The 24,445-nt window shown below is 39.4% G+C and overlaps 1 protein-coding gene across 3 annotated transcripts in view; it reads right to left on the bottom strand.

Annotated features, from left to right (window-relative positions):
- Nucleotides 1-24,212, bottom strand: part of CEP83 (centrosomal protein 83) — a 31,978-nt gene extending 7,766 nt beyond the window's left edge. For 2 of the 3 annotated variants that reach the window (XR_010068329.1, XM_063308881.1), the window contains exons 1-11: nt 24,006-24,181; nt 21,484-21,747; nt 19,539-19,689; nt 18,144-18,236; nt 16,077-16,208; nt 14,565-14,816; nt 12,810-12,941; nt 6,944-7,058; nt 5,738-5,882; nt 4,924-5,073; nt 2,885-2,960 (exon numbers count right to left, since the gene is read on the bottom strand). Coding sequence is in view for 2 of the 3 variants with exons in the window: in XM_063308881.1 (XP_063164951.1) it covers nt 2,885-2,960; nt 4,924-5,073; nt 5,738-5,882; nt 6,944-7,058; nt 12,810-12,941; nt 14,565-14,816; nt 16,077-16,208; nt 18,144-18,236; nt 19,539-19,689; nt 21,484-21,635 (1,398 nt within the window). In the remaining variant the exon portion in view is untranslated. Of the gene's footprint in view, nt 1-2,884; nt 2,961-4,923; nt 5,074-5,737; nt 5,883-6,943; nt 7,059-12,809; nt 12,942-14,564; nt 14,817-16,076; nt 16,209-18,143; nt 18,237-19,538; nt 19,690-21,483; nt 21,748-24,005 lie in introns of all 3 variants that reach the window. The other variant, XM_063308882.1, reaches the window with a different exon arrangement.
- Between the last annotated feature and the right edge of the window lie 233 nt (nt 24,213-24,445).

The following is a 24,445-nucleotide window of genomic DNA, read 5'->3' as shown; positions in this document are numbered from 1 at the left end:
GGATCCTCATAAATTCATGGCTCCTGCTCAAAGAGCAGGTGGCAGATGTGGCCAGGGGAGCCTTTGCATGGATTTGTCTTGTGTGCCAGTTGTTTCTGTTCCTTTACAGAAGATTCGGCTTCCTGTCGCTTATAAGCAGTGCCCTGCTGGATCAAAACCCCAGCCCATCTAGTTCTTACAGTGGCCAAGTAACTGCACAAGGAATCCTGCTAGTTTCCCAGTAAATGGTCTTCAGAGGTGCTCTAGATGGGGTTTCCCTTGAAGAACATTTGGAAGCTTCAACTGGTTCAAAATGAGGCAATAAATGCACTTTTGGCTGCTCCAGAGTTCACCTGTGCAACACCATTGTTGCATGAGCTGCAAGAGCTTCCAGGTGCAGTTTAATGTGCTGGTTATCATCTTTAAAGCTCTGATGCTGACATCAAAAAAAAATGGCAGAGCAGCTTTTAAACTGGTCTCTGAGAGAAAGCTGACAGGTGATGGGCACCAACCAGTTCAAAAAGGTGTAGACATTTCAGAAAATGCTTGATTGCAGCTGTTGCCTCAAAAGAGTAATGAAATATTAGGTTAGGAGCACCAATAATTATGTCCATGCCATTTTCATTTCTTATTATTTACTAGAACATGCAAAGTCATACATCAAAACAAAGTGTCTGCTCTACGGACTATGGAATAAAGAATAGTAGATGCCATTTACCTGTGTCAGTTTCAATTTATTTCACAGCAATTTGGAATTATTTGTGAAAAAGTGGGGGAGAAGTACCAATACTTTGGGCCATGTCTGTACAGGTAGTCCTTGACTTATGACCATTTGTTCAGTGACCTGAACAAAGGGACTTACAACCGGTCCCCGAAGTTATGGCTGTTGCAGCGCCCCCATGGTCACATGATCTTGACCTGGGCATTTGGCAACCCATTTCCCACTTACAACTGGTTGCCAGGCACCCTGCTATCATCTGATCACCATTTGCAATCTTCCCTGCCAGCTTCCCCAGAAAGACAATGGAGAAGCTGGCAGGGAAGGTTGCAAACCACTGGGGTAAGTCTCCCCCACCCGCGCACCCTCCCCAGCCCCTCTGCGCCTATGCCGCACCAGCCATTCATGCACCCCTGCGCACCCTTCCCGACCCGTGCCGCACCTCGTGCCCTCCCTGACCCTTGCGGCACTTCTTGCACACCCCTGTGCACTCTTCCCAACCCGCGCTGCATCCCTGCATGGCACCTCTTGCGCACCCTTCCCGACCCACGCAGCACCTCTCATGCACCCCCTCACTCCCTTCCCCACCTGGCAGCAGCCGCTTACCTGCCTGCTGGCCTGGGACTTGCAACTTCCTGCTCGTTTCCCCGCTAACTTTGGTTTTGGGAAGCCAGCAAGAAGTTCCCTCACCTAATGACCATGAGATTCAGTTAACAATGGCAACTAGGACTGCAGGGATTGCCATCACTAAGCGATGTGGTTGCACTTTCTGACTGCATCACTTAGCAATGGAAATTCGGGTCCCAACTGCCGTCGTAAGTCGAGGACTACCTGTATGTGCTTCAAATAGTTTGGTCTCTATATAGAATGAAATGGGTCTGTTTTATTCTGAATCCAGACTGAAATGCAGCTATTCTGGGCAGAAGGGATAAGGGGGAGGAAACAGTGGGAAAATCTGAGGCTAAGGGGTTTCCTTGATGATTGTGTGCTTGCTTGCTAGATATACATCCTGCTTTCCTTCAGGAGCTGTAGTTGGGGAGTATCTACCTGCCTCTCCTCTGATTTTCCCTACAACACCAAACTTCTTAAGTAGGTTGGGCTAAGTCAGGGCATGTGGACATTGGCCTCAGCAGCAGTGGCAGAGGGGAGGCAAGGAATGGGGGAGAAGAAGGGAAGATTCTGGGAATACTGAGAGGCAGGGATGGTTGATACATGCTGAGATATCAGCAGCAGCTGAGGGGAGGCAGGGGGTGGGCTGGCAGGATATCCTGTTCTGGGAGACCTTTCCTTATTGCTGAGACTCTCAGTGATAGAGAATGAGAGGAGGAAAAGCAGTGGGAAATGGAGGCAGACAAGCACACAGGAGGGAAAGTCAAGACAACACACACAAGGCTTGCTCTCTATGCCATAAAATCACTCCAGGATCCTTCCTAGGTAGTCCAAAATGGCTCAATAGAAATGGGGCATGATAGTTTATTTGGGATTTGAAAGAAAATTTACTTTCTATTTCCTGTTTGTGTGCACCTCAAAGTGAGCCATTGTGAGAAACAAAATTCTGGACTAGGATGAGCCTTTGTTGGTTATGTTGTTAAGGAAGAATAGATTTAGATGATCACTGACCAATTTCCCTCTGCTGGGTTGACAACCCCACCTTGCAGCTCTCCATTTGTTGAGGATAAACAAATGAATCACAGAGGCGGCTTGTATGTTTTCAGAACACACATCATGCAGAATTGGGAGTGCAACGTTCTTTCTGCTGCAAAAGACCAGGTTCAGTGTGAACCTGTAGGGTAGGGAATGCTGAAGGGAATGCCAAGTAGTATGGGAGTAAATCAACATGCACCTCCTCATTTCCATCATCACATAATGGAAAGTGTGGGAGAGCAATTTAAAATACAGAATATCACAGTCCACATTTATTTACCAGGACAATGAAAGTAAAAAAAGGTGTTGCGTCAGAGACAACATTCCTCCTAACAGCAAACACTACCACCAAATAAATTACAGATTCTTGTACATTATTCAGATGTTTTGGGGGCTGATTTGGGTCCAGAAAGTCTCTTTTTCAATTCTTGAAATGGAAGATGGCAAAATATAAAAAAACCAAACCATGAAGTGAAATAAAACCTCTAACATCACATGAACTGATACAAATAAAAATAGGTTAAAGAATATAAACCAACTTACCTGCTTCAGATTTGCATTTTCCCTTTTCTCTTTTTCTAGATCCTCAGAAACAGTAACTTGTTCTTGAATCTTTAGCCTACAAAATCAATACGAAGCAGAGCTGTAAAATATTTCCTTAAAAACATGTCTATATAGGTAGTCCTCGAGTTACGACAGTAATTGGGACTGGAATTTCCATCGCTAAGCAATGCGGTTGTTAGGCAAAACATCACGTGACTGCATCGCTTAGTGATGGCAATCCCAGCATTCCCTGTTGCCATTGTTAACCGAATCCTACCGGTTGTTAGGCAAGGACCCACCCCGATCCAAGCCATTCCTGGCTTGGTCTCTCCCAGCCCCGAGCCTCGGTAAGGTAAGGGACTGCCTCCTCTGCCTCTTCTTGAACTCCCCCCACCTGCCTATCTCCAAATAGTGCACCCTGTTCTTGTGATGCTTTGGAAAGCCTTTGGAAAGCTTCTGAGGCCTACCGAAGCACCATGAGAACAGGGCATGCTATTTGGAGAACGGCAGGCACAGCATTCTTGCGATACTTCAGAAGGCCTCAGAAACTTTCCAAAGGCCTTTCAAAGCATCGCCTCCTCTTGAACTAGCCCACCAGCCTATCTCCAAATAGCACGCTCCATTCTTACGATGTGCTATTCGGAAAACGGCACAAGAGGCCGCAGGAAGGCCTGGCATGGCCAGCAGCTGCCTTGCATAGGCTCATTAGCAGCAGGAGGAAGACAGCTAAGATCAGCTGGGCATGGCAGGGCTGCAGGGGCTTTGTACTGTGGCTGGCCGCAAGGCTTGAGACGGTACTCCTCAGGCAGCAGTGCTGGGGCTGAAGTTGAAGCCTGGGGGCAATGGCACTGCTGCTGAGAAGTGCCACCATGCAAGGCTGCTGTGCAGGGTGGCCAAAAAGCCAGAGATCAGAGGGAGATTGATGGGTGGGGGGAGTTAAAACGCCCCTGTGGTCATAAGTGTGGGCAGGCTGCTAAGCACCCAAATTTGATCACATGACCATAGGGGTGCTGCGACAGCCATAACTTTGGGAACCAGGCATAAGTGCCATCTGTTCAGTGCAGCCATAACTTCGAACGGTTGCTGAACGAATGGTCTAATTCGAGAACTACCTGTAGATTATATTTTCAAATTAAACAACACTTGATACAGAGTAGAATATATAACGGAACTGAAGTGTTCAAACATTCTGGATAACTTAAACTGTCCTTTAATTCTTACTTGAGCATAAAATGCTACACTAATTGCTATTGATTGTCTTAATCAAGGATTGAAGATTAATTCAAGTTGGAAGTTTGGGACGACAGAAAAGCTTTGGAACATACATGTTAGGGCTGCCCAGTAACTGTTGAATTCCAAGAAATGAATTAAGCTGAACACTCAACTATATGGACAGTAAGCTTGCAAAATGCTGACACTGGGAAATATTACACTAGTTCTAACAAAGAAGAAGCAAAGGCTTTAGCCAGGAAAGCTTTACTATTGCATAAGTAATAAAGTAAGGCTAAACTACACATTGATCCCTGGATGTTAAATGCTAACTGATCAGGTAGCCAAGGAAGTGACAAAGAAAACCAGAGAGATATAAAGAAATCTAAAACATTTTCCTGTTTATGAAACAGGGAAAAAAGATATCTCTTGTTGGTTTTTCTGCTTTTATTTCTGTCTTTATTTTTTTTTTTCTTGTGTTCATTCTTCCTAACTGGAAAGGGATTCTACTAAGATCCATTTTAATAGAGTTTATTTAAACTAAAATAATAAGGCTGGAGGAAGAGAATAGAAATGTTGGAGAATTAGACATGGATAGCAAAATCTGCATGGGAAATTGTTGCAAAGAAACTTTTATTTTTATCAAATTTAATGTAATAGAAAAACTGGTGACTTAATAAAGTGCTGTACAAGCAAATAGCATTAGTAGTAGTAGTTCTACTTTATCTTTACTAGAAGTTAAGTGGTTGCTCTAATGCCCATCTTGTGTAACTGAATTGGTAAGTTCTGAGGACTTCCTAAATATATTAAATCATTATATAGTACCTTACCTAAGATTTTGGATTTCCCTTCTGGTGGACTCTTCTTCCAAGTGCATAGCAGAAATCTTTTCTTCATACTGATCCTTTTCTGATTGCCTCTGAACATCTTGCTCCATTGTGATTTTCTCTAGCTCAGTTAATTTAGTTTCAAGTTCTAACCTGAAACAAAGTCAATAGCTGTAAAAAGCAGTTGTTTAAATGATATTATTACATTTAACAGACCAGGTATGTGTATATTTGGGTGCCTTCAAGTCAGCACTGTCTCCTAGCAACTGCCTGGATAAGTCCCTGCAGTTTTCTTGGCAAGGTTTTTTGGAAGTGACTTGCCATTGCCTCCTTCCTAGGGCTGAGAGAAGTGACTGGCCTCCCAGTTGGCTTTGTGTCTGAGGCAGGACTAGAACTCACAGTCTCCCAATTTCTAGGCTGATGCCTTAACTACTGCACCAAACTGGCTCTTATAGCCAGACCAGATACCCATCCCATAAAAACCAGGCCAGTATCACACCAAAGCATATACATACAGCTTCTATGATAATATCAGAGAATCTCTTGCTGGCAAAACCCTAGGGTGAAAGCAAAAACTGAACAAGTCTCCTCATGATGACATAGACATAAGCAAGCACATTCCTGACTATGGAAAGGACATGGAAACAAGAAATGAGAAACCTAAAAGTGTATTGTAATCAGTTGAAATCAACATCAGTTTTATAGCCAGGTCTGACTATACAGTGCATTATAATCAAACAGCATGAGTCAGACATTTGGGCAGCAGTTTTTAATTTTTAAAAATGCTGGACAAGAAAACATTAAAAAGTGTACATACTTCTCCTCCTGTAATGCTGCAAGTTTCTGAAAGCCTTCTTCTTTTGCAGCTTGTATTTTTCGTACTAATTCACGATCCTTTTCTACTGAAAGCACTTTGTGCCGCTCAAGAGTTGTCTTAAGTATTTCATTATCTGAATGTAATCCTGTTGTTATACATTAAAAAAAGTTACTGTTCCATAGTTCCAATTATGCTGAGTATTTAAAAATACTAAAATCTTTATGCAGCCACTGAAAAAATATAGTTGATCCCTATTTAGAACACTATAATTGCCTAATAGTCACATATAAGTTTCTTATAAGCCTTCAATCTCCTACAGGTAGTCCTCGTTTAGTGACCACAATTGGGACTGGCAGCTGTCATTAAGTGAAGTGGTCGTTAAGTGGGAAATCACATAACTGCAACTGTTCTTTCCTTTTCCCTACTCCTCAGCCCTTTGGAATACTCATACTGGTGCTGGGATAGTGCTGCCTGTAACTGACAAGTCTAATCAGTTTCACACCTTCAGCTTTTGTGTGCCTTCTAACCACTCCCCCACCCTCTGAAAAGTTGACTCCAGTGCTGGGATAATTAGCAAGAAGGGAATTAAATTTTGTATTTACATTCATTGGAGAGGAAGGGATTACAAGAGAGTAAGCAGGCACACAATGGGGAATACACATGAAAACAATGTGCTAGCACAGTTTGCCTCCTGGGACTGCATAGGAGGCAAACAAAAGCCTTTACTGTGAAACTGATTAGGGTCTTGTCAATTTCAGGCAGCAGCTGCAAGTTAGCAGAGCATTGTAATCAGCCAATTAAGGTCACAGAGCTGAGCTCCTTAACTTGCTGTTAGCACTTTTTAGGGACCTGCTGCACTGCCAAGAAAAGCAGCTCAGGAAGAAGAGATCGCTTGTTTAGGCAATCTTTCTGCTCTGCGAGCAGGGGGAATGGGTCAGGCACAGGACAACGCATACTATCATACCAAACATGTGACCGAGAGGGAAAGAGATGCTGTGAAGGTCGTACATGTGGGCATTACTCGCAAAGTTACCTTTCATCGTCATAACTGCAAATGGTCGCTTTCCAAGGCAGTCACTAAATGAGGACTACTTGTATTATATCTCCACCCAATATAACATTTATAGTTAGTTGACTCAGTGCTTGCACAGGGGACCTTTCACCTTTCACACACTATATCTAATAATTGAAAAATTAATATTTTACCATCCAGTTCACTTTGAATCTTGTTCCTTTCTCTTTCTATCTCACTCTTTGCTCTTGCTGTTTCCAGCTTGATATTTGTTATTTCTATCTTTTGTGAATACTTCAGTTCTTCAATCTTTAGAAAAAGAATGTGTAATCAATTTTAAGTTTTGATAACAAGATATTGTAAAATTGTGTTTTTGCAATGGTAGTAAAATGATAAGATTAATAACTGGTTCCATCTTATCATGCTGGCAAGACTCAAACACGATCATTGTTCTTTTGAGCTTCCTATGTTAGAATGATAACATAATATTTCCACTCCTCGCTCTTATAAAACATTTTGCACATACTATTATTGCCAAATAAGACTTAGTAGATTTTGTTAGGAATAAGATCTTTTCTCAAGTGGTATCCATTTAGAAAACCCCTTACCTACTGTAAAGAGATTTGCTACCTCTTGTACTTTGTTTTTCTTTCTAGGCTTTTAGCTAAAACAAGATTGTTTTTCTGATTTCTTGTATCTTGTTATTTTATTTATTTATTATTCAAATAGTGCTATAATGACCAATTCTATGTTGCTGTTACGCAATGCTTTTTAATTTAATACTGGGGAATTTCTTTTTACAGATAGTCCTTGGGTTACGACAGCAATTGGAACTGGGATGACCATCACTAACAATGCAAGTCACATGACCGCATCGCTTAGCAACAACAATCCCGGCAGTCCTGCTTGCCATTGTAATCCCAAGACATGCAGGTCATTAAGCGGGAGCAACTTATTGAAGTGACTTTCAACCTTCCCTGCTGGCTTTCCCATTGACCTTGCTTGTGGGAAGCTGGCAGGGAAGGTCACAAATGATGATCATGTGACCCTGGCTCCCTATGATGTTGTTAAATTGCAAGCTGGACACCTGAGCATCTGGATTGCAATCACACAACCATGGGGGTGCTGCGATGGTCGCAACTTCAAGGATCAGTTGTACATCTATGTTTTTCAGTGCTGCCGTAACTTCGAACGGTTGCTGAACGAATGGACATAAGCCAAGGACTAGTTGTATGAACTGCACACCTTGTACAGTGAAAGATTTGTTTCATTTGTGAAGAAAAGTTACTAAAATATTATTACTGCCACAAACTGTACCCATATAATATTGACTCAGAGAGGACAAGATTTAAGAGATCAGGAGTTAGGACACAAGGCAATCACTGAAACTAGTTTAACCATAATGAGCCACAACATTCGTAACTTTAAACTGTCTCTGAACAAATGGCTGTAACCCAAGAACTACCTGTAAATATATTACAGAGGATACGTGACTAAAAAGTGCTTACAATTTTTTTTCAGATTGTTACACTAAATATACACAAATGTACAAAAGGAATCAAACTTGTGGGGCAAACATCCAGGGACTTCCATGCATGTACATCCTTCTTTCTCAGTTTAACACCAGTACTCTCAGCTATCCCTCAGGCCCAACTATACATATAAAACTTCATTTTTATAGTGACTTTTAGAATAGACCCCCTAATATATGTGAGGTTCTCCCAATGGATAAGCCTCATTCCTCCCCACCTTCCTTGGGATTGATGCTGATGCACTATCCAAAACCCTTATCTCCGTTTGTCTCTGCCCATCAGGTGAGATCTGGCAGAGTGGGCATGCTCCAGGTTCCCTCTTTAAAGCAGTGTCATCTGATGGGACAGAGAAGATGTACCAACCCTGCTGCAGCACCTGCTCTCTGGAATTGTATCTCCCTGAGGTTCAAGTTGCTCCAGCTCTGCTGTCCTTTAAATGGGCCTTGAAGACCTGGCTTTTCCCCCAGGCCCTGCATTAAGTGGGATATTATATGCCCCAGAATGAAGTCCTGATATGTGGCTTGCCTGGTTCCCCAGCTGTTGCCAACAGTTTTATTGTATTGGGTTCAGTGTTTAATGTGTATGCCGCCCTGAATGATTATGAGCTGGGCACCTTTTATAAATATGATTTGTAAATAAACAATGATTTTCATATCCCCTTTCCCCTGGAACAGCCTGCCTTACTTCTAGCATTTTATCTCCTTCTACCCAGCACTACTATATTTGTTCCTTCCTGACTACCTCCCTCCTCCACCTTGTCAGAACTTTAACTCTCATTTTTGCCTCTTATAAAATACACACACTCTAATCTATCACACTCCAACCATTCCTGTCTCCTCTTTCCTTGTTGCCCTGCTCTACTTTTTAAAAAGGCATACCCTCTGTGAACTGAAGTCAATTAATTGTATCACCCAGATCAGTAAACAGGTTGTTATTCATTATGTAGCTTCCAATCTAATGTGTATTTATGTAACTTTCACTCTGATGCTTAGCCTATTCCAGTAAATTAAGATGTACAGGTAGTCCGTGAGGTATGACAGCAACTGGGACTAGAATTTCTGTCACTGTGATGCGGTCGTAAAGCATGACATCACGTGACTGCGTTGCTTAGTGACAGCAATCCCTACAGTCCCTGTTGCCATCATTAAGCGAGGACTGTGGGTCGTTAAGTGAGCACCTCATCGTAACTTCCTGCTGGCTTCCCACAACCAAAGTCAGTGGGGAAGCCGGCAAGAAGTTGCACGTCCCAGGCAGCCTGCAAGCAGGTCAGCAGGCAGGGAAGTGGCTGCTGCCAGGCAGGCAGGGGTGCGCAAGGGTACACGAGTGGTGGGGAAGCGTGGCATGAGGGGGTTGGGTTGGTTGCTATTGGGTGGGGGAGGGGAGGGTGTGCAAGAGGGGATTGGGGGGCTGCTGCCGTATGGGAGAGGGTGCACGAGTGGTGGGGAGGTGTGAGCATGGCACAGCTTGGGGTAGCTGCTGCTAGGTGGGGAGAGTGTGTGAGTGATGGGGGAGGAGCGGCGCAAGGGTGGGGGAGGGGTGTGCAAATGGAAGGAGAAGGTGTGTGAGTGACCAGGGGCGTGGTGTGAGCATAGTGAGGCTTGGGAATGGTGCGTGAGGATGTGTGGGTAGCCAGTGAGGCATGGCACAAGTGCAGACTTACCCAAGCAACTTGTGACCTTCCCTGCCAGCTTCTCCATTGACTTTGCTTGTGGGAAGCCGGCAGGGAAAGTCACAAATCACAATCACATGATGTGGGACACCGCAACCTTCCTAAGTGCGAGCTGGTTGCCAAGCACCCAGATTGCAATCACATGACCATGGGGTGCTGGGATGGCTGGAACTTCAAGGACCGGTCATAACCACTTGTTCAGCGCCGTCGTAACTTCAAATGGTCGCTAAATGAATGGTCGTTAACTGAGGACTACCTGTACTGTACATCAGTTCAAGATATAACACTACTAAATTGGGCATTATATATAAAAACGTGATATAAGAATATTACAAAAAGAAAAGTATTTCAGAAAGCAAAACCTTTTACAGCATTCTGTGAGCATCAGTAAGCGGTCTCTGACACAGCCAATTTGCTCTTTGCTCTATGTTTAAAAATGCAATCTGTCGACACAATAACATACATCTTCATGTTAGAAAAATGCTGGTCTTAACTACAGTTAAATCATGGCCAGTGATGTTCATCACTGATATTGCTGCCCTCCTCCATTTTCTTATGTCATTCTGCAGGCACTGCATGTAGCTATCTTTAGAAAAGAAATTACAACATGCTGCCTTACAAGTCAAACACAATTTGAAAGCTAAATGTATTTATCTTCCTGCCTAATTAAAAAACAACACAAAACTAGCTTTCAATAGAAAATCTAAACCCCAAAAACAATTAAAGCCTGAGCTGAGACATTCTATAGCTTAAGCTTTTCTGTACAATAATTACATGTTGGTGACAATTAAGTAGCAAGAGGAAAGCTCTTGAAACACTTCTGCAATGTTAAATGTATTCAACAACCTGCTACTGTTTGGAAGCTCAAAAAGATCAAGAATCTTTTAATTTTGACCAACTAAATTATTACTTTTTTCCATAAAAATTGCAGCTATATTTGGGTTGTTATATATTATATTACATATTATATTACATATTAAGTGAAAGAAATTTTAGACTCCAGAAAACATTGGGGCAAACTTCAATATCTAATCCAGTGGAAACATTTTTGGGACCATGAGTGGGTGGATAGCTGTCATGTGAGGGCTCCAGATCTTGTAAACAAGTTCCATGCAAAATATTATAAAGATTTAGTATGCCTCTTCATAAACTCCTAATTATCATCAATGGTTCTTCCATTAAAAATAATTTAAAAGATTTTATATTCCTGCAAATCAATCTGAAATTGTCTAACTGGCAACATCTTGAATATGATATTCAGTATCCTGATATTAGCATCTGTGTTACAAAACAGTTCATCACAGAGGGGTACGTGGTATGCCTTAAACCCTCATTAGTGTATTTTGTGGGATACCCATTCCATAAAATCATGCATTTGGATTTTTATATTCAACCTCAATGCTTACTTTCTAGTTTGCCTTAATATCTTTAAGTAGTAAGCAGTATCTCTCAAATAAAAGCTGGGGAGGGGAAGAGAGAGAAATAATATTTTAAGACCCTGAACAACATTTTATTTAGATTGACCAGCATGTTTTGGACATACAGTCTGTTTCCAAAGGTTCAAACTCCATTTGAGCCCATTTCTGATGCTAGAATAATGTATATATTATTCCAGCATGTAATACTTAAACTAGCAATGCTTTAAAACGGTATCAGAATATTATATATGAGGTATGCATTTCATTGTATTTTGAAACTGAATCCACTATCCATTAGGAAATACATGGGCTTGGATCCAAAGAATGATACAGAGCATTCTTTAACAATGCAAAAAAAGGGAAGGAAATCAGCAAAACCCAGTGATCCACCCATATTCACAGGTATTTTTTAACTGAGTTATAGCCTTTGTAGTATATAAATAGTAAAGCAAGGTTAAAAATATGTAACTTCAGAAATAAACTTTTAGGAAAAATACACGGCAGACAATGTATTTATATATTATTGGGCCAATCAAGAATATTTAGACTTGTAGCAAGTGAACAGAAACTCTGTATTATGACAGATGCATTTTAAGAAATATTTGAATTTCAAAATGGAGAGTGAATTGAAACCTCTGTATTATTTGGCACTGACTTTTTGGGTTTTATTTCTAATGGTGGAAATAACCTTAAATAATTCCAGAGATTTTTGGACTAAATTACTGGTTGTTTGTTTGAATTGTGGTAATCAAACCATATACACTTAAGATAACAACTCATAAGATACTAAGGACTCAGTCCTTAGTATTTTTAATTCAAGCTCTCAAAAATTAGGTCTAGGACTACTTTTGGCCTAGAATTACTGGATCTGGGCTGCAAGAGTTATATGTTTCCTTGCAGCCACTTGGTGGTCTTCCAGATTTTTAGAGCTGGAAATCTAATAGCTCTAATTTGGTCCAATATTGTACTGTATTGACAATCAGGATTCACGTGACTAAATGTGATTATAAGTTCTCTATATCCTCCATGTAGAAAATGAGTATATCAAAGGAAAAGCTAAACTCAGATTCTTCTCCAGGATATCTAATTTTCCAGGTGAATGGAAAGTTTTGAAATGAAACAACATTTTATCATATGAGTTTTGATTCACTGTCAGAAATGACTCAGCCAGAAACAGTGTAACTACCTCAATTGAGAATTAAATCTTGGAGGCAACTGCGCTGTACTAGATCAACCAAGATTCTGACTTGGCATAAGATGGCTTCTCTGGTTCATAATAACAGCTATTAAATGTAGCTTGTGAGAAAAATACAAGATCAGGAGGATAACTTTTTGAAAACACAAAGTTATGAAGGTGAGTGAAAAGAATGGAATAGGCCCAATTAAACATGTCTCCGACAAAATACCTGAAAATACAAGCTAGACTATATAAAATACTTACTTTACTATTCAAGGTATCAATCTCTCGTTCAGCTTTATGAAGTTTGCCTATTAAATCTGTATTTTGCTCATTGCTCATCTGCAATTCTTTTTCAGTGCGTTCAAGCTGCAACTTACCAGATTGTTTTTCTGCCTTAAAATTAGAAAAGATCATTTTATATTAATAAATTGAATTCATTGGGAGAAATTACTCTTGAATTATAGTCTGAAGCTTATTTACATTGAAGCATTTCTACTGATGTAAATGGAATTATCTTTAGCTAAGCACACTTGGGATCACAATTTTAATCAGGTTGGGGTCTTGCATATTATCAAAACCTAATGCTTTATATTAAAGTTCTGGTGAAAGTTCATTTGGATAACAATACATTTTAACTTTGTGAGGCTGGATGGTTATTGTGCCTCTTTTACCCAGCAAAAATAGATATTTATACAATTGTTAAAAAAAGAAAATGAACAGCAAGCTCAAGTGAGAACCCATCATTTCGGAACCAAAGAGAACTACAGATAGTTCTCAACTTATGATCACAATTGGGACTGGAACTTCCATTGCTAAGCGAGGCAGTAGCTAAGTGAGTCACGCCTGATTTTATGAACTTTTTTGCTGCAGTTGTTAAGTGAATCACCACCATCATTAAGTGAATCACCATGGTCATTAAGTGATTCCAGCTTCTGCCATTGACTTTGCTTGTCAGAAGCTGGCTGGGAAGGTTGAAAATGGCAATCACATGACCCCAGAATGCTGCAACCATTGTTAGTGTGAACTGGTTGCCAAGCACCTGAATTATGATCATGTGACCACAGGGATGCAGCAACAGTCATAAGTGTGAGGATTGGTCACAAGTCACTTTTTCCAGTGCCATCATAAACTTCAAACGGTCACTAAATGAATGGTCATAAGAAGGACTACCTGTACCACAAAATAGGGAATGGAAGCTCTACAGTACAGAGGTACATACATCTGTATATGAAAAATAATGTTTTTAATGCCACAAAACCTATTTCACATGCACCTGTGATTTTACAGATTGCTGACAGCAGTTGAGACAAAAGAAAGGGGGGGAGACTAAAGAAAGTAAGTCATCTAGATTATGTGAGCTTATCCAATATAATAAAATACTCTAGCCAGCATACAACAATAAATCATGGTTTAGCCTAATGTGTAGAAGTCTTATTGTCATGTATGACTCTATCCTAACACTTCTCTCTTCCAAATGACTTCCATTTTTAATGAAATACAGCAATTTATTATAGCTAAGAACTATGTTTAGTGTTAATTATGATTTAAGGAAATGGCTGTGATACTTAAACCTCCAAAGAATATAAGACTTCACAGCTGAAAAAAGTCCCCATCCTTTAAAAAGAACATTTTATAAGAAACAACTTTCTAAAGTCTTTAAGAGTTTACTTTAAATCCTGAGAGGATGGTGATTAAGGGTTATGGTATGTAGAATTTGAGGGGGAAAAAACAACTTCCACTGCACACATGCACACACTATATAGGTGTAAAGTGTTTAAGCTGTGATTAGTAAACTTCCAAAAACATCATTAATTAGTCATATATCTGATCAGTGTAAAAAGAAGTGTATATAATTTTACAGTACAATTTTATTTCCTTTTTTTAAAAAAAAAAGTCTAATTATTAGATTCACTGTTAGCCTGATGTGCATTTAGGCCATTGGTTAAATTATTAACATTCATACATACAGCAAGCATTTTTATTATGCCTATAGGGAAACAATTAGTTTTTTTTTACCTCCAATGTTCTCATTGTAGCTTGCATCTCAGCTAACTGTCGCAGCTGTATTCTTTGCACATTTTCTGCTTGCATACCAGAATTTTCTCTCTGTGCTCTTAGTTCTGCAACTTCAGCTTCTAATCCCTTTAATTTCTGCAGGAGTTGGGCCTTTTCTCTTAATAGTGCTTCAACACGCTTGTTATCTCTTGTAGGATCAATACTAAGTAGTTGACTATGCAATTCTTCTTTATCTTTATCCAGCCTTGTTATCTATTGGTATTTGAATAGAAAACATTAATGGCCCAATACTAGTCTGAGGGTGGTCACCATGTTCACACATGGAGCAACGGCACAGAATTTAATGGAGGTCTATTCCTTCCATCTCCATCCTAAACAAGAGATCATTACAAGGAATGTGTGATGTATGTACATCAAGAACATTGCAATCTAACATTGCAATCTTTCTTCTTCCAAAACATGAATAAATGCCATAATGCACAAAGATTAATTGGACAGAAATGTAAACACTACACATGAATTCTTTTTCCCTGCAGTCAAAGCTTACAATATATGAGAAAATGAAAATATGAGAATCCACCACACATGCAATTTCTTTCTTGACCAGACCTCATAATACTTTATTAAAATAGCTGTCAAAGAGTGAAATGTGGTTGATAAGCAACTAGTATCTGGGGATGACAGGAGGGAGGTAGTGCCCAAAGCAAAAAGCATACACAGGAAGTGGCAAAAGCAGGAAGACAAGAAATGTCTCCTTGTTGTGTTTGGTATAGTACCTGTTTTAAATCATTAAGTACATCTTAATCATTCTTCTGCCATAGAGGCAGAAGAGTCCTAGGACCTATGTGAAGTGAAAGGTCCCCTGTGCAACCACCGAGTCATGTCTGAGCCTTTGGGGGGATGCCACTTTTGCAATGTTTTCTTGGCAGACTATAGCGGGGTGCTTTGCCATTGCCTTCCCCTAAGACCTGTCCTTTTAAAAATATTTCTAACATTTTTAACATATTTATAAATGATTTGGAATCAGGCATGAATAGTGGAATAGCCAAGTTTGCTGATGACACTAAATTGTTCTGAGTGGTAAAAACAATAAGGGACTGCAAAGAGCTCTCTGCACATTGGGGATGGGTATCAACATGGCAGATGTCATTCAAAGTGAGCAAGTGTAAAATGATGCACATTGGTGCCCAAAATCCTAACTACTCATATAACTAATGGGATCAGAGCTAGCAGTGACTGATTAAGATAGAGAACTTGGAGTAATGGTAAACAATTCAATGAATGTGTTGACACAGCATGCATCTGCTATAAAAAAAACTAGCAACATGTTAGGGATAATAAGAAACAGTTCTGAAAAAAGAGATGTCAATATCATAATGCCTTTATATTAATCAGTGGTGTGAAATGAAGTTATCAACAAGCATGGAATCATATTGTAAGCTGGATGTGCTGATCAATTTCTTAAAAAAATTTAAAATGATTCTAAAGATATAATTTTATATTAGGACTTACCTCAGCTTCATATCTTATTTTATTCTCTTCTAATACATGTGCATGCTCTTCTCTCTGATGTTCAAATTCTGATTTGAGGAAAGTATGTTCATAACGAAGTTTGTTATATTCTGTTCTATATTTTTCTACTTCCTAAATTAAAAACAGCATGTGTGATTGAACTGAATCAAAAAAAACAAAAATTCAAAAACTTGGCCTCCCAAATGGGCAAATTATACTTAGCATAAACAGAATTAGTATTGTGGCTATTTAATATTATTTTACAGCGTTCTTACTGGAGTGCTACATAAGATAGCTTTATACTACTGGCTGGCTAAAGGCCTAACAGAGTTGTAAGGAAAGCTGCTTGTGTTTGATAGTATATCCCAGCAGCAATTAAAATTATCTGAGGCCAAGGTACTGCAGTTTCTTTATGGAGCTCAATTAAGCCCTGGTGTCAACCCCTGGAGAGAATTTAATCTCTTTTAAAAAGCAAACTATTTCAAGTGTCCCATGTCATGTCATGTTACGTTACGTTACGTTTTGTTTTGTTTTGTTTGAGGGGATTGTTTGTTTGTTTTTAATCTTGTAAGCTGCCCAGAATCACTTGTGTGAGATGGGCAGTTATATAAATATTATAAACAAAGTATCAAACGTACCACTCTGGAAAGAAGCAGGACTTATTAGAAACCAGAATATGGATAAACTTCTTTAAATATTGGTTAATGCTAACATTTCAGCTGAAGGGTTGGCTGTGTTTATATTGGTGGAATCTTTTTTAATTTTTAAAAAATTATTAAATTGTTGTAAAACTTACATAATATATTATAATATTCCTATGCAGTGGTATTTATACAGTGTTGATTAAAAATTATTAACACTCTAATGTTTAAATAGTTTAAGCCACTGAGGAAACAATAAAAGAAATATTATCAATCTTAATTGTGGTTTAAAATGTCAGCATTAATAAGTATAAGAATATACTTGTATTATTGGCTCATGAACAAGACCAAGCTATTAATTAGTAAGATTAAGATCCTTGATTTAGAGGCACAAGTGGAGCATAGTAAATTACCTCTGAAGAGAGTATTAGGAAATTATACATAGTTCTTCAAACCAGAAAGCTTTTTAGATCAACTAATGATCTGTAAATATCAAAGAGCCTTTTTATTGCTATGATATAATATTCCAACACCTGCAGTCTTTGAAAGCAAATTTAGGAAGATCCTCTATGCAGAAGGGTTTTGTCCATGTGATTCAGGAGGCACTCATGTCCTACTCTACTGCAACTTTTACAGAAGTCTTAGAAACTCTTCAGTGGAACCTGAATTTGAGACGTTCTTCACACATCCTGAGAACTTTCTATTCACCATTTCTTACTAGATGAAGACCCTACAATAACATATATTGTAGCTAAATTTGCATCATTAGCATGTAAAACTTGGGAACAATCAAATTTTACTCCTGTATAACAATTCTCACCTTTTTATTGTACTTATAATTTGTTTTGGTCTGAGACATATTGTAAATAAAATATGATTTGATTTGTGCTTTATAGTCATAGCTAAGTTATACTGCCATGAAGTAGAGCTAAGATGGATAAGCACTGTGGGAAGTTCCATTCCTTCTCTCACAGCAGGTTTGGTTCATTATAAATTTCAACCTACTTCCATTATCTTACTAGTCTGTAATAGATATTACACTCGTACAGATGCCACCAGGTTAAACAAAAACTGAAAACATAGAATTTGTATTACATAGTAGTAGCAAAACATTTTTTAATGTTCGCTTTAGGCCTCAGTTTTATGGAGGATGCAACACATTAGATGGTATCTTGAAGAAAAACATGAAGCATTTAGGAAACCTGGAAAGCAACTGATAATGAGACAAACTTTTTAAGTACACATATATTTTTAAATTAGCCATAAAACCTAATACAGGCAGGATTGCATTAGAACAAATCTGGGTTATACATTAAAACAAAACTTCTCACCAATGGAACAAGCCTGACTAATAATCTCGCTTTCATATTTTCAGTAAAGATTTAACAGATTGCTGTTATAATAAAATCCTTTCTGTTCTACTTACCTCATCCAGCTTGCGAAAGCGTTCTCTCATAGGTGTTTCTAAATCATGTTGTATTTGTGCTTTCAGCAGTTCGAGCTTCTGGGGAGTTATTACCTACAGGGCAGTGGAAATAGATATGAAGCAAATAATTAAACTACAGTTGCACTGAAGAGTTCACTGGGTGACTTTCAGCCATTCTCTACTTCACCTTATCTAACAAAGTTCTGTGAGGATAAAAATAATCTGGGGGGGTTGCAAGCAAACTTGAAGGGAGCCACAGGGCGTTAGTCATTAGCTGATGAGGTGAGTGGAGCGACCACACAGATTGCAGGGATGGGAAGAGGCAGGTGGGTGCCCTGCAGGTCCAAGCCAAGGCCTGGGAACAGAATTGGGGTCTGTGGGCAGGCATCAGTGGGTAAGAAGGTCCCAGAGACAGGTCGTGCAGAAAACAGCACATAAAACATGCCTTGCAAACTACAGTGCTGGATTCGCCCAACACATTAAGTCAAATATAATACCAAAAAACCACAATATGACTTTGCATGATGTGTGAGTCCAGCAATTATCTCTCAGCCTGCATTAGCTTAATGAGGATAAAATGAAGACAAGATGGATAATATAGCTCCCATGAGCTTTTGGAGGAATGATAGTATAAACCATCATTTATATACCACCCAAATGCCAAATCCTCTTAGAAAGATCTACAGACCATAAAATTAGTTCTCTTAAATTATTACTATCAAATTCACCAAATAGTCTAAAAACAAAAATAGCCTTTTATGATGAGTAAAAGTTTACAAAAGCATAATTTTACACAATTCCTCCAATGTCCTAACAAAATTGAATGTGGACAATAATCAAATTAAGTAGACATAATACAATCACAGAGAACTGTGACAGCATATGATACTCACTTTTTAAGAATATGTAATGGCCACTTTTTTTAACCTGTGCAGAGAAAGGGAAGTCTGCAACTATAGAATTCTCAGAGATAGTACTCCAGAACCTTTGTTTGTTCCCCATAATGGCTGAAAAATACTAATGGTATTTCTGCATGACACATGCCAATAGTAAAATAGTTTATTCTTTAAAAAAATGAAACTAGTTCATTTTTAATCCAAATGAAGTTTAAAAATCCTATAGCAGCTACAGTCCCTCTTAATTCTGGCAAATTGTTTGAAATGGCCAAAAAGAATTTGTAATATAGTATGAAAATCTTATATTTAATTGGAAAAAGTAACCCTCCTCTGTATTAGCCACAGCAGTTCTTGAGATACCAGCCCATTTTTTAAAAAAAATTAGGCATAAATGAAAATTAACTATAAACTATCAGGCCCGTAGGTTATAGTACTGCATGATATATCATTGTAGAAGTTTGAATTTTTCAGAACTTAGATGAAATAAATATAATCTTACCTGCATTTTTAACTCTTCTACTTCTCTAGTTTTATCTAATAATTCCCCTCTAAGTTCAGCAAGCAGTAACTGAAATTTATCATGAACAGTTTGCTTTTCATGTAACAGCTGCTTCAACTCACTTTGTGATTTAGTATATTCATCAAGTAGCCTGCAAAAAAAGTATCAATTATCAAAGTATCAAATTATCAAAAGTATCAAAGTACCAAAAGTATCAATTTTTGAATCATTTGTTAATCTATATGGCAGCAAATGTGTGTGTGAAGGAGCCACTTGAAGACTTGGTGTTGCTACTTTTTAGCCCTTTTAAGGACTTCTGTACATGTCTGTGCATGCACAGAAGATACTTTTTCAAGGACAGCTGACAAAGCTAAGCAGCACTCACTTTGCATTACCAACTGCCTCAGAAGTATCCACCACATATGCCCAGATGCTAGGAAGACCATGAAGGCAGTCATGCCAAACCTTCAAGCAGCTGTTTATGCTTTGTAGTGTGCATGCAGAGGAGACTTTCACCAAAGGTTTTACAAAAAACTATCATCCATAAATTGAAGCAAAAATAACAAAGGAAAAGCAATATAATAAATTGTGGCAGAATATCCAATTATTTCAGATACACATACAGGTAGTCCTCAACTTATGACCATTCGTTCAGCGAATGTTCAAAGTTATGGCAGCACTGAACGAAGGACTTACATTACAGTCACTGGAGGTCATGAGATCAAAATTCAGGCGCTTGGCAGCCCACCTGCACTTCGACTGCAGGGGCACTTCAACTCTCCCTACCTGCCTACCCCTCCGACCTATGCCCTTTTGGCTCCCTGTACTCCATGACCCCTGCTGCCTTAGCTGACCTCTGCCATGTTCTTGCTCCTGCTGTTGACCAAGCATGCCCAGCCTGGTCCTTTGAGGCAGCTGCTGGCCGCACGAGGCTTTCTTTCCCAGGTCATGCAAGCCGTTTCCTCATGAGACCTGGGGAGAAGGGCTCACGTGGCCAACGGCTGCCTTGTGAAGAGCCAGGCTGGGCACACCTTATCAGCAGCAGGAGTAAGAAGTTGGCTAAGGTCATCTAGGGCAGTGGAACACAGGGTGGCAGGGGCCTCAGAGTGCAGGGTGGCAGGAGTGGCTGCGGCTTCACACCATGCTCCTGGGCCAGGCTAGGGCTGGGCTTTGTGCTGTGAAGAGTTTCGTGCTGCGCCTCAGGGGCTTCTTGCAGCCCCAAAGCCATGGTGTGCCAAGAAGCCCCTGAGCTTCAGTGTGGCAAGCAGCCTGAGCTGCACGGTTCTGGGGCTGCTTGCCGCCCCACAAGGCAGGGTGCAGGGCAGCCAAAAGGGCACAGATGGGGAGAATAGGCAGTTGGGGGGAGCTGAAGGGGAGGCAGTCCCTTACGTTGGAAGAACTGAGAATCGGGGCTGGGAGGGACCAAGTCTGGAATGACTTGGATTAGGGTACGTCCTCGGCTAATGACTGGTGGAATTTGGTTAACGACGGCAATGGGGAATGCTGGGATTGCCGTCGCTAAGCAATGCAGTCACATGACATCGCACTTTATGACTGCATTGCTTAGTGATGGAAATTCTGGTCCCAACTGTATTTGTACGTCGTGGACTACCTATACTTGTTTAATTATCTAAAATATGGCAACTAGAAATATTTTTTCCTGCTAAAATGTGTTAATAAGGCTTAAAATAGTAAAGGGGTTTTCTCAATACTAAACTTAAGAAACTAAGGTCTATTTTACACAAGGCAATAGGAATAGAATTGCTTCTTACAGGCACTTGGACACTGTTCTCTTGGCAAACTGTTCATGTGCTATGGCTTACTTTTTAAACCACACTACAGTACTATAAAAAAGTTAGCAAAATAATAATGATCTGGAATACTACTTGTTTTAATGTATGAAATCTATTGCAACTAATACATTTTTATTAAAAAAATGTTATACCTAGTATGTTCTGCTTTTAGAGTTTGATAGTTTGTTTTATGATGTTCACACCGCATCCTTTCATCAATTAACAGTTTTTGCACTTCTGCTTGTGAGCTAACAAGATCACCACTCCCACCCATTGGAGAAAGGATATTCGGCAAAGCATCCATTTTGACTGAATACTAATGAGATGACAATCAGGTAAAAATGCTGTCAGTGCAAGACTACCACCGTCATAGAGACTGCTTTCTCTCAAAAGGACATCCCCAGAGGCCAAATTATCTGTACAAACAAAAAAGTACCCAATTAATAGTCAGTACATGATAAAAAACCCTCTTCCTTGAATCCATGTTGCAAAGCTTCATTTTTCTACCAAACAATAGACATTCACTAAGAATATATATTCAGCCATTACAATTCAATTTCATTCACAGTAAACCAGAGATACTAATTTGTGAGCATTACTTATAATTCACCATTATCTGAACTTTTTTCCCTTTACAAGAGTGTTGAATGTCCCGATGGGTGTAAAAGAGCCATTCCTGAGGGATACTGTGAACTCTGAAGCCTTGCATGAAAGCCAATCAAGCTGTCCATATTCTTTGATGAGAATGCATCCACAGCCATTATAACATTTGAATACTTTATTGCTATTCTTGCTAAAATATCCCATCTTTATGAGCACTAAAACAAACCTAGAAGTAGCAGAGTGCTACAGTTGGCCATATTATAACCTTTCAGCATTTAAAGATATCTGAAGGAAGGAAAACATAATTTTAAATAGTCAAACCTCAAGCTTTGAAGTAGATTTTTTTTTTGCTGTCCATTTTTTAAAAGTTGTAAAATGTTTTGTTTTTTTATCCATAAAATATCCTCCTATCCTAGACTTGGCAGCATTCCTGCCTATAAATTTTCAGAAATATGTGGAGTTTCAACAGAATATTATGGATATTAAATACAGAGCTGCTATGGTGAATAAGACTCAGGTAGAGAAGCTTGCTGGATGAATTTAAGTTGGTCACACTTCCTTAGCCAAACCTACTTCTCAAGACTATTGTGAGAAAATTTGGAGGGGATGCTTGCATACTAACTTGAGCTCCTGAAAAAGCTGGAATACAAATCTAGCTAATAAAACAAATATAAAATATAAGAAAATTATGTAGTAATATGTAGGGAGTTCCCTCTTTAAATATTTTAGTTATCATATATTGTTCAGATTTAGTTTTGCTTCTTTGTAAAGTGCTTTTAAAACTGTATATTAATTATTAACAGCAATGAATGTTTGGATTATACTGACATCTTGTGGAAAATTTTCTAAATACTTAAAATGCTAAAAGTTATTTCTCTAGAGTAAAAGATGGGCAATTTATTTTCCATTGCGACACATTCTATTACAACTGGAGTTGTACAATGAGGCTTCATGGAATTAAGCAATCTTATAGCCAGAACTAAAAGTAGATGAGGGTACCTATCCCCTTCTTTCACTTTTTAATATGTCTTCCTTCTCATACAAACTACTGAAACATACCCACTGGGTTACTGAATAAACTACAATTGGTTGGACTTGTATACAATTCTAAGCTATATACTATGGATTACCAAAAAATAATGGGCAAGAAGCTATGGTGAAAATTACTTTTAGGAAGCGGTATATTGATTTCTTGCCCAGTTCTAATTCTGATGAAATCATTTGTTTTATTCATGAGTGTGAATAAAACACATTAACTGAGCATTTTAAGGGGTAATGGTACTGAATGCATGAGAACCCGATTATTTATTTAATTTTTATCCTGCCTTTATTATGTTTCATGAGTCAAAAAATAGTAATATCAAAACAAGCAGCAAGGTGGCTTAACTAACAGGGAGAGTGCAAGCCACTTTAGACATGTTTTGGGTACAATAGTTAGTATAAAACTATTATTTATATAATATTTCTTATTATTACTGCCAAGGATAGAAATAGATGTTTGTAGAATTTTCTTCTTTTACATACAAAAATAACTAAGCTGCCTTGGGCTGTTACAATAAGTTCAAGCTTTCATGCACAATTTTATAAACAGCTACTCAGATATAATCCCTAGTCATTTCCAGTCATCCCCACCACCACCCGTTAGCACGCAAAGGACTGAAGTCTGTTTTAGGATATCACTAGGGGTTTCTCGTGGAGATTTCGCCCAGAAGGTAAGAACAGAGAGATCTCATACCAATTTCCATACGTTGTACGACACTATCGGTTCCCCAACATTCAAGTGATTATCAAGTAAAGGATCCCACCCGGATAGCATATTTTTCCCATCGGTCAGCAAAAGAATGGAGAAAGCAAATGTCATTTCTGATGTATCGAGATTGCAGTTCCGAGGGTTTCCAGCCAACGATAATGTCTAGTAGGCCGGGAAAGGCTGCCGCAGACTTAATGCGGAAGTATAGTACGAAATTTTGCAGCAAAGCCACATTTGAAGAAGAAAACTGTGGGTCGCCAAATGTCTCGGGAAGTATCCTAACCCCACCAGCCCTTTCTTCCCTCTCTTCCCCTTACCTACTAGCTCAGAGCGGGCGCCAGGTGCCTCGGCTGTTTAAAAATGGCGCCTCAGGACTATTGCCCCGCCCCTTTGATTTTATTTGAGTCCTCTCGGGATCCGTATACACTTTTACCTTTCCATTTTCTAAACTGCAGGCCGAACCCCTCATCGGTTTAGGTTTTCGTCGCTACGCACCACGGGAATGCGGAAAAAGGATCGCTGGGTTGGGGTGAGAAGCGAAGCGCGAGGTGACGCGGGAAGATAAGAGGCGGGGCTCGTTCCTTCCCTTTTAGCGTTGAACCAATCGTATTGTTGCCGAGATCGCTTTTGGAATCTTTCGGGGATAGAAAGTTCTACCTTCCGGTGTTAAGTGCCTCGGTTGAGTCCTTCCAGCAGAATTCCTAGTGACTGGAGAATGCTCGCTATCTCGAGCCGTGTTTCAGAATAGTATATAGATTAAT

This window comes from Candoia aspera, chromosome 7, assembly GCF_035149785.1.
Source record: "Candoia aspera isolate rCanAsp1 chromosome 7, rCanAsp1.hap2, whole genome shotgun sequence".
Taxonomy (NCBI): domain Eukaryota; kingdom Metazoa; phylum Chordata; class Lepidosauria; order Squamata; family Boidae; genus Candoia; species Candoia aspera.
This window is presented reverse-complemented; position numbering and strand designations above follow the sequence as displayed.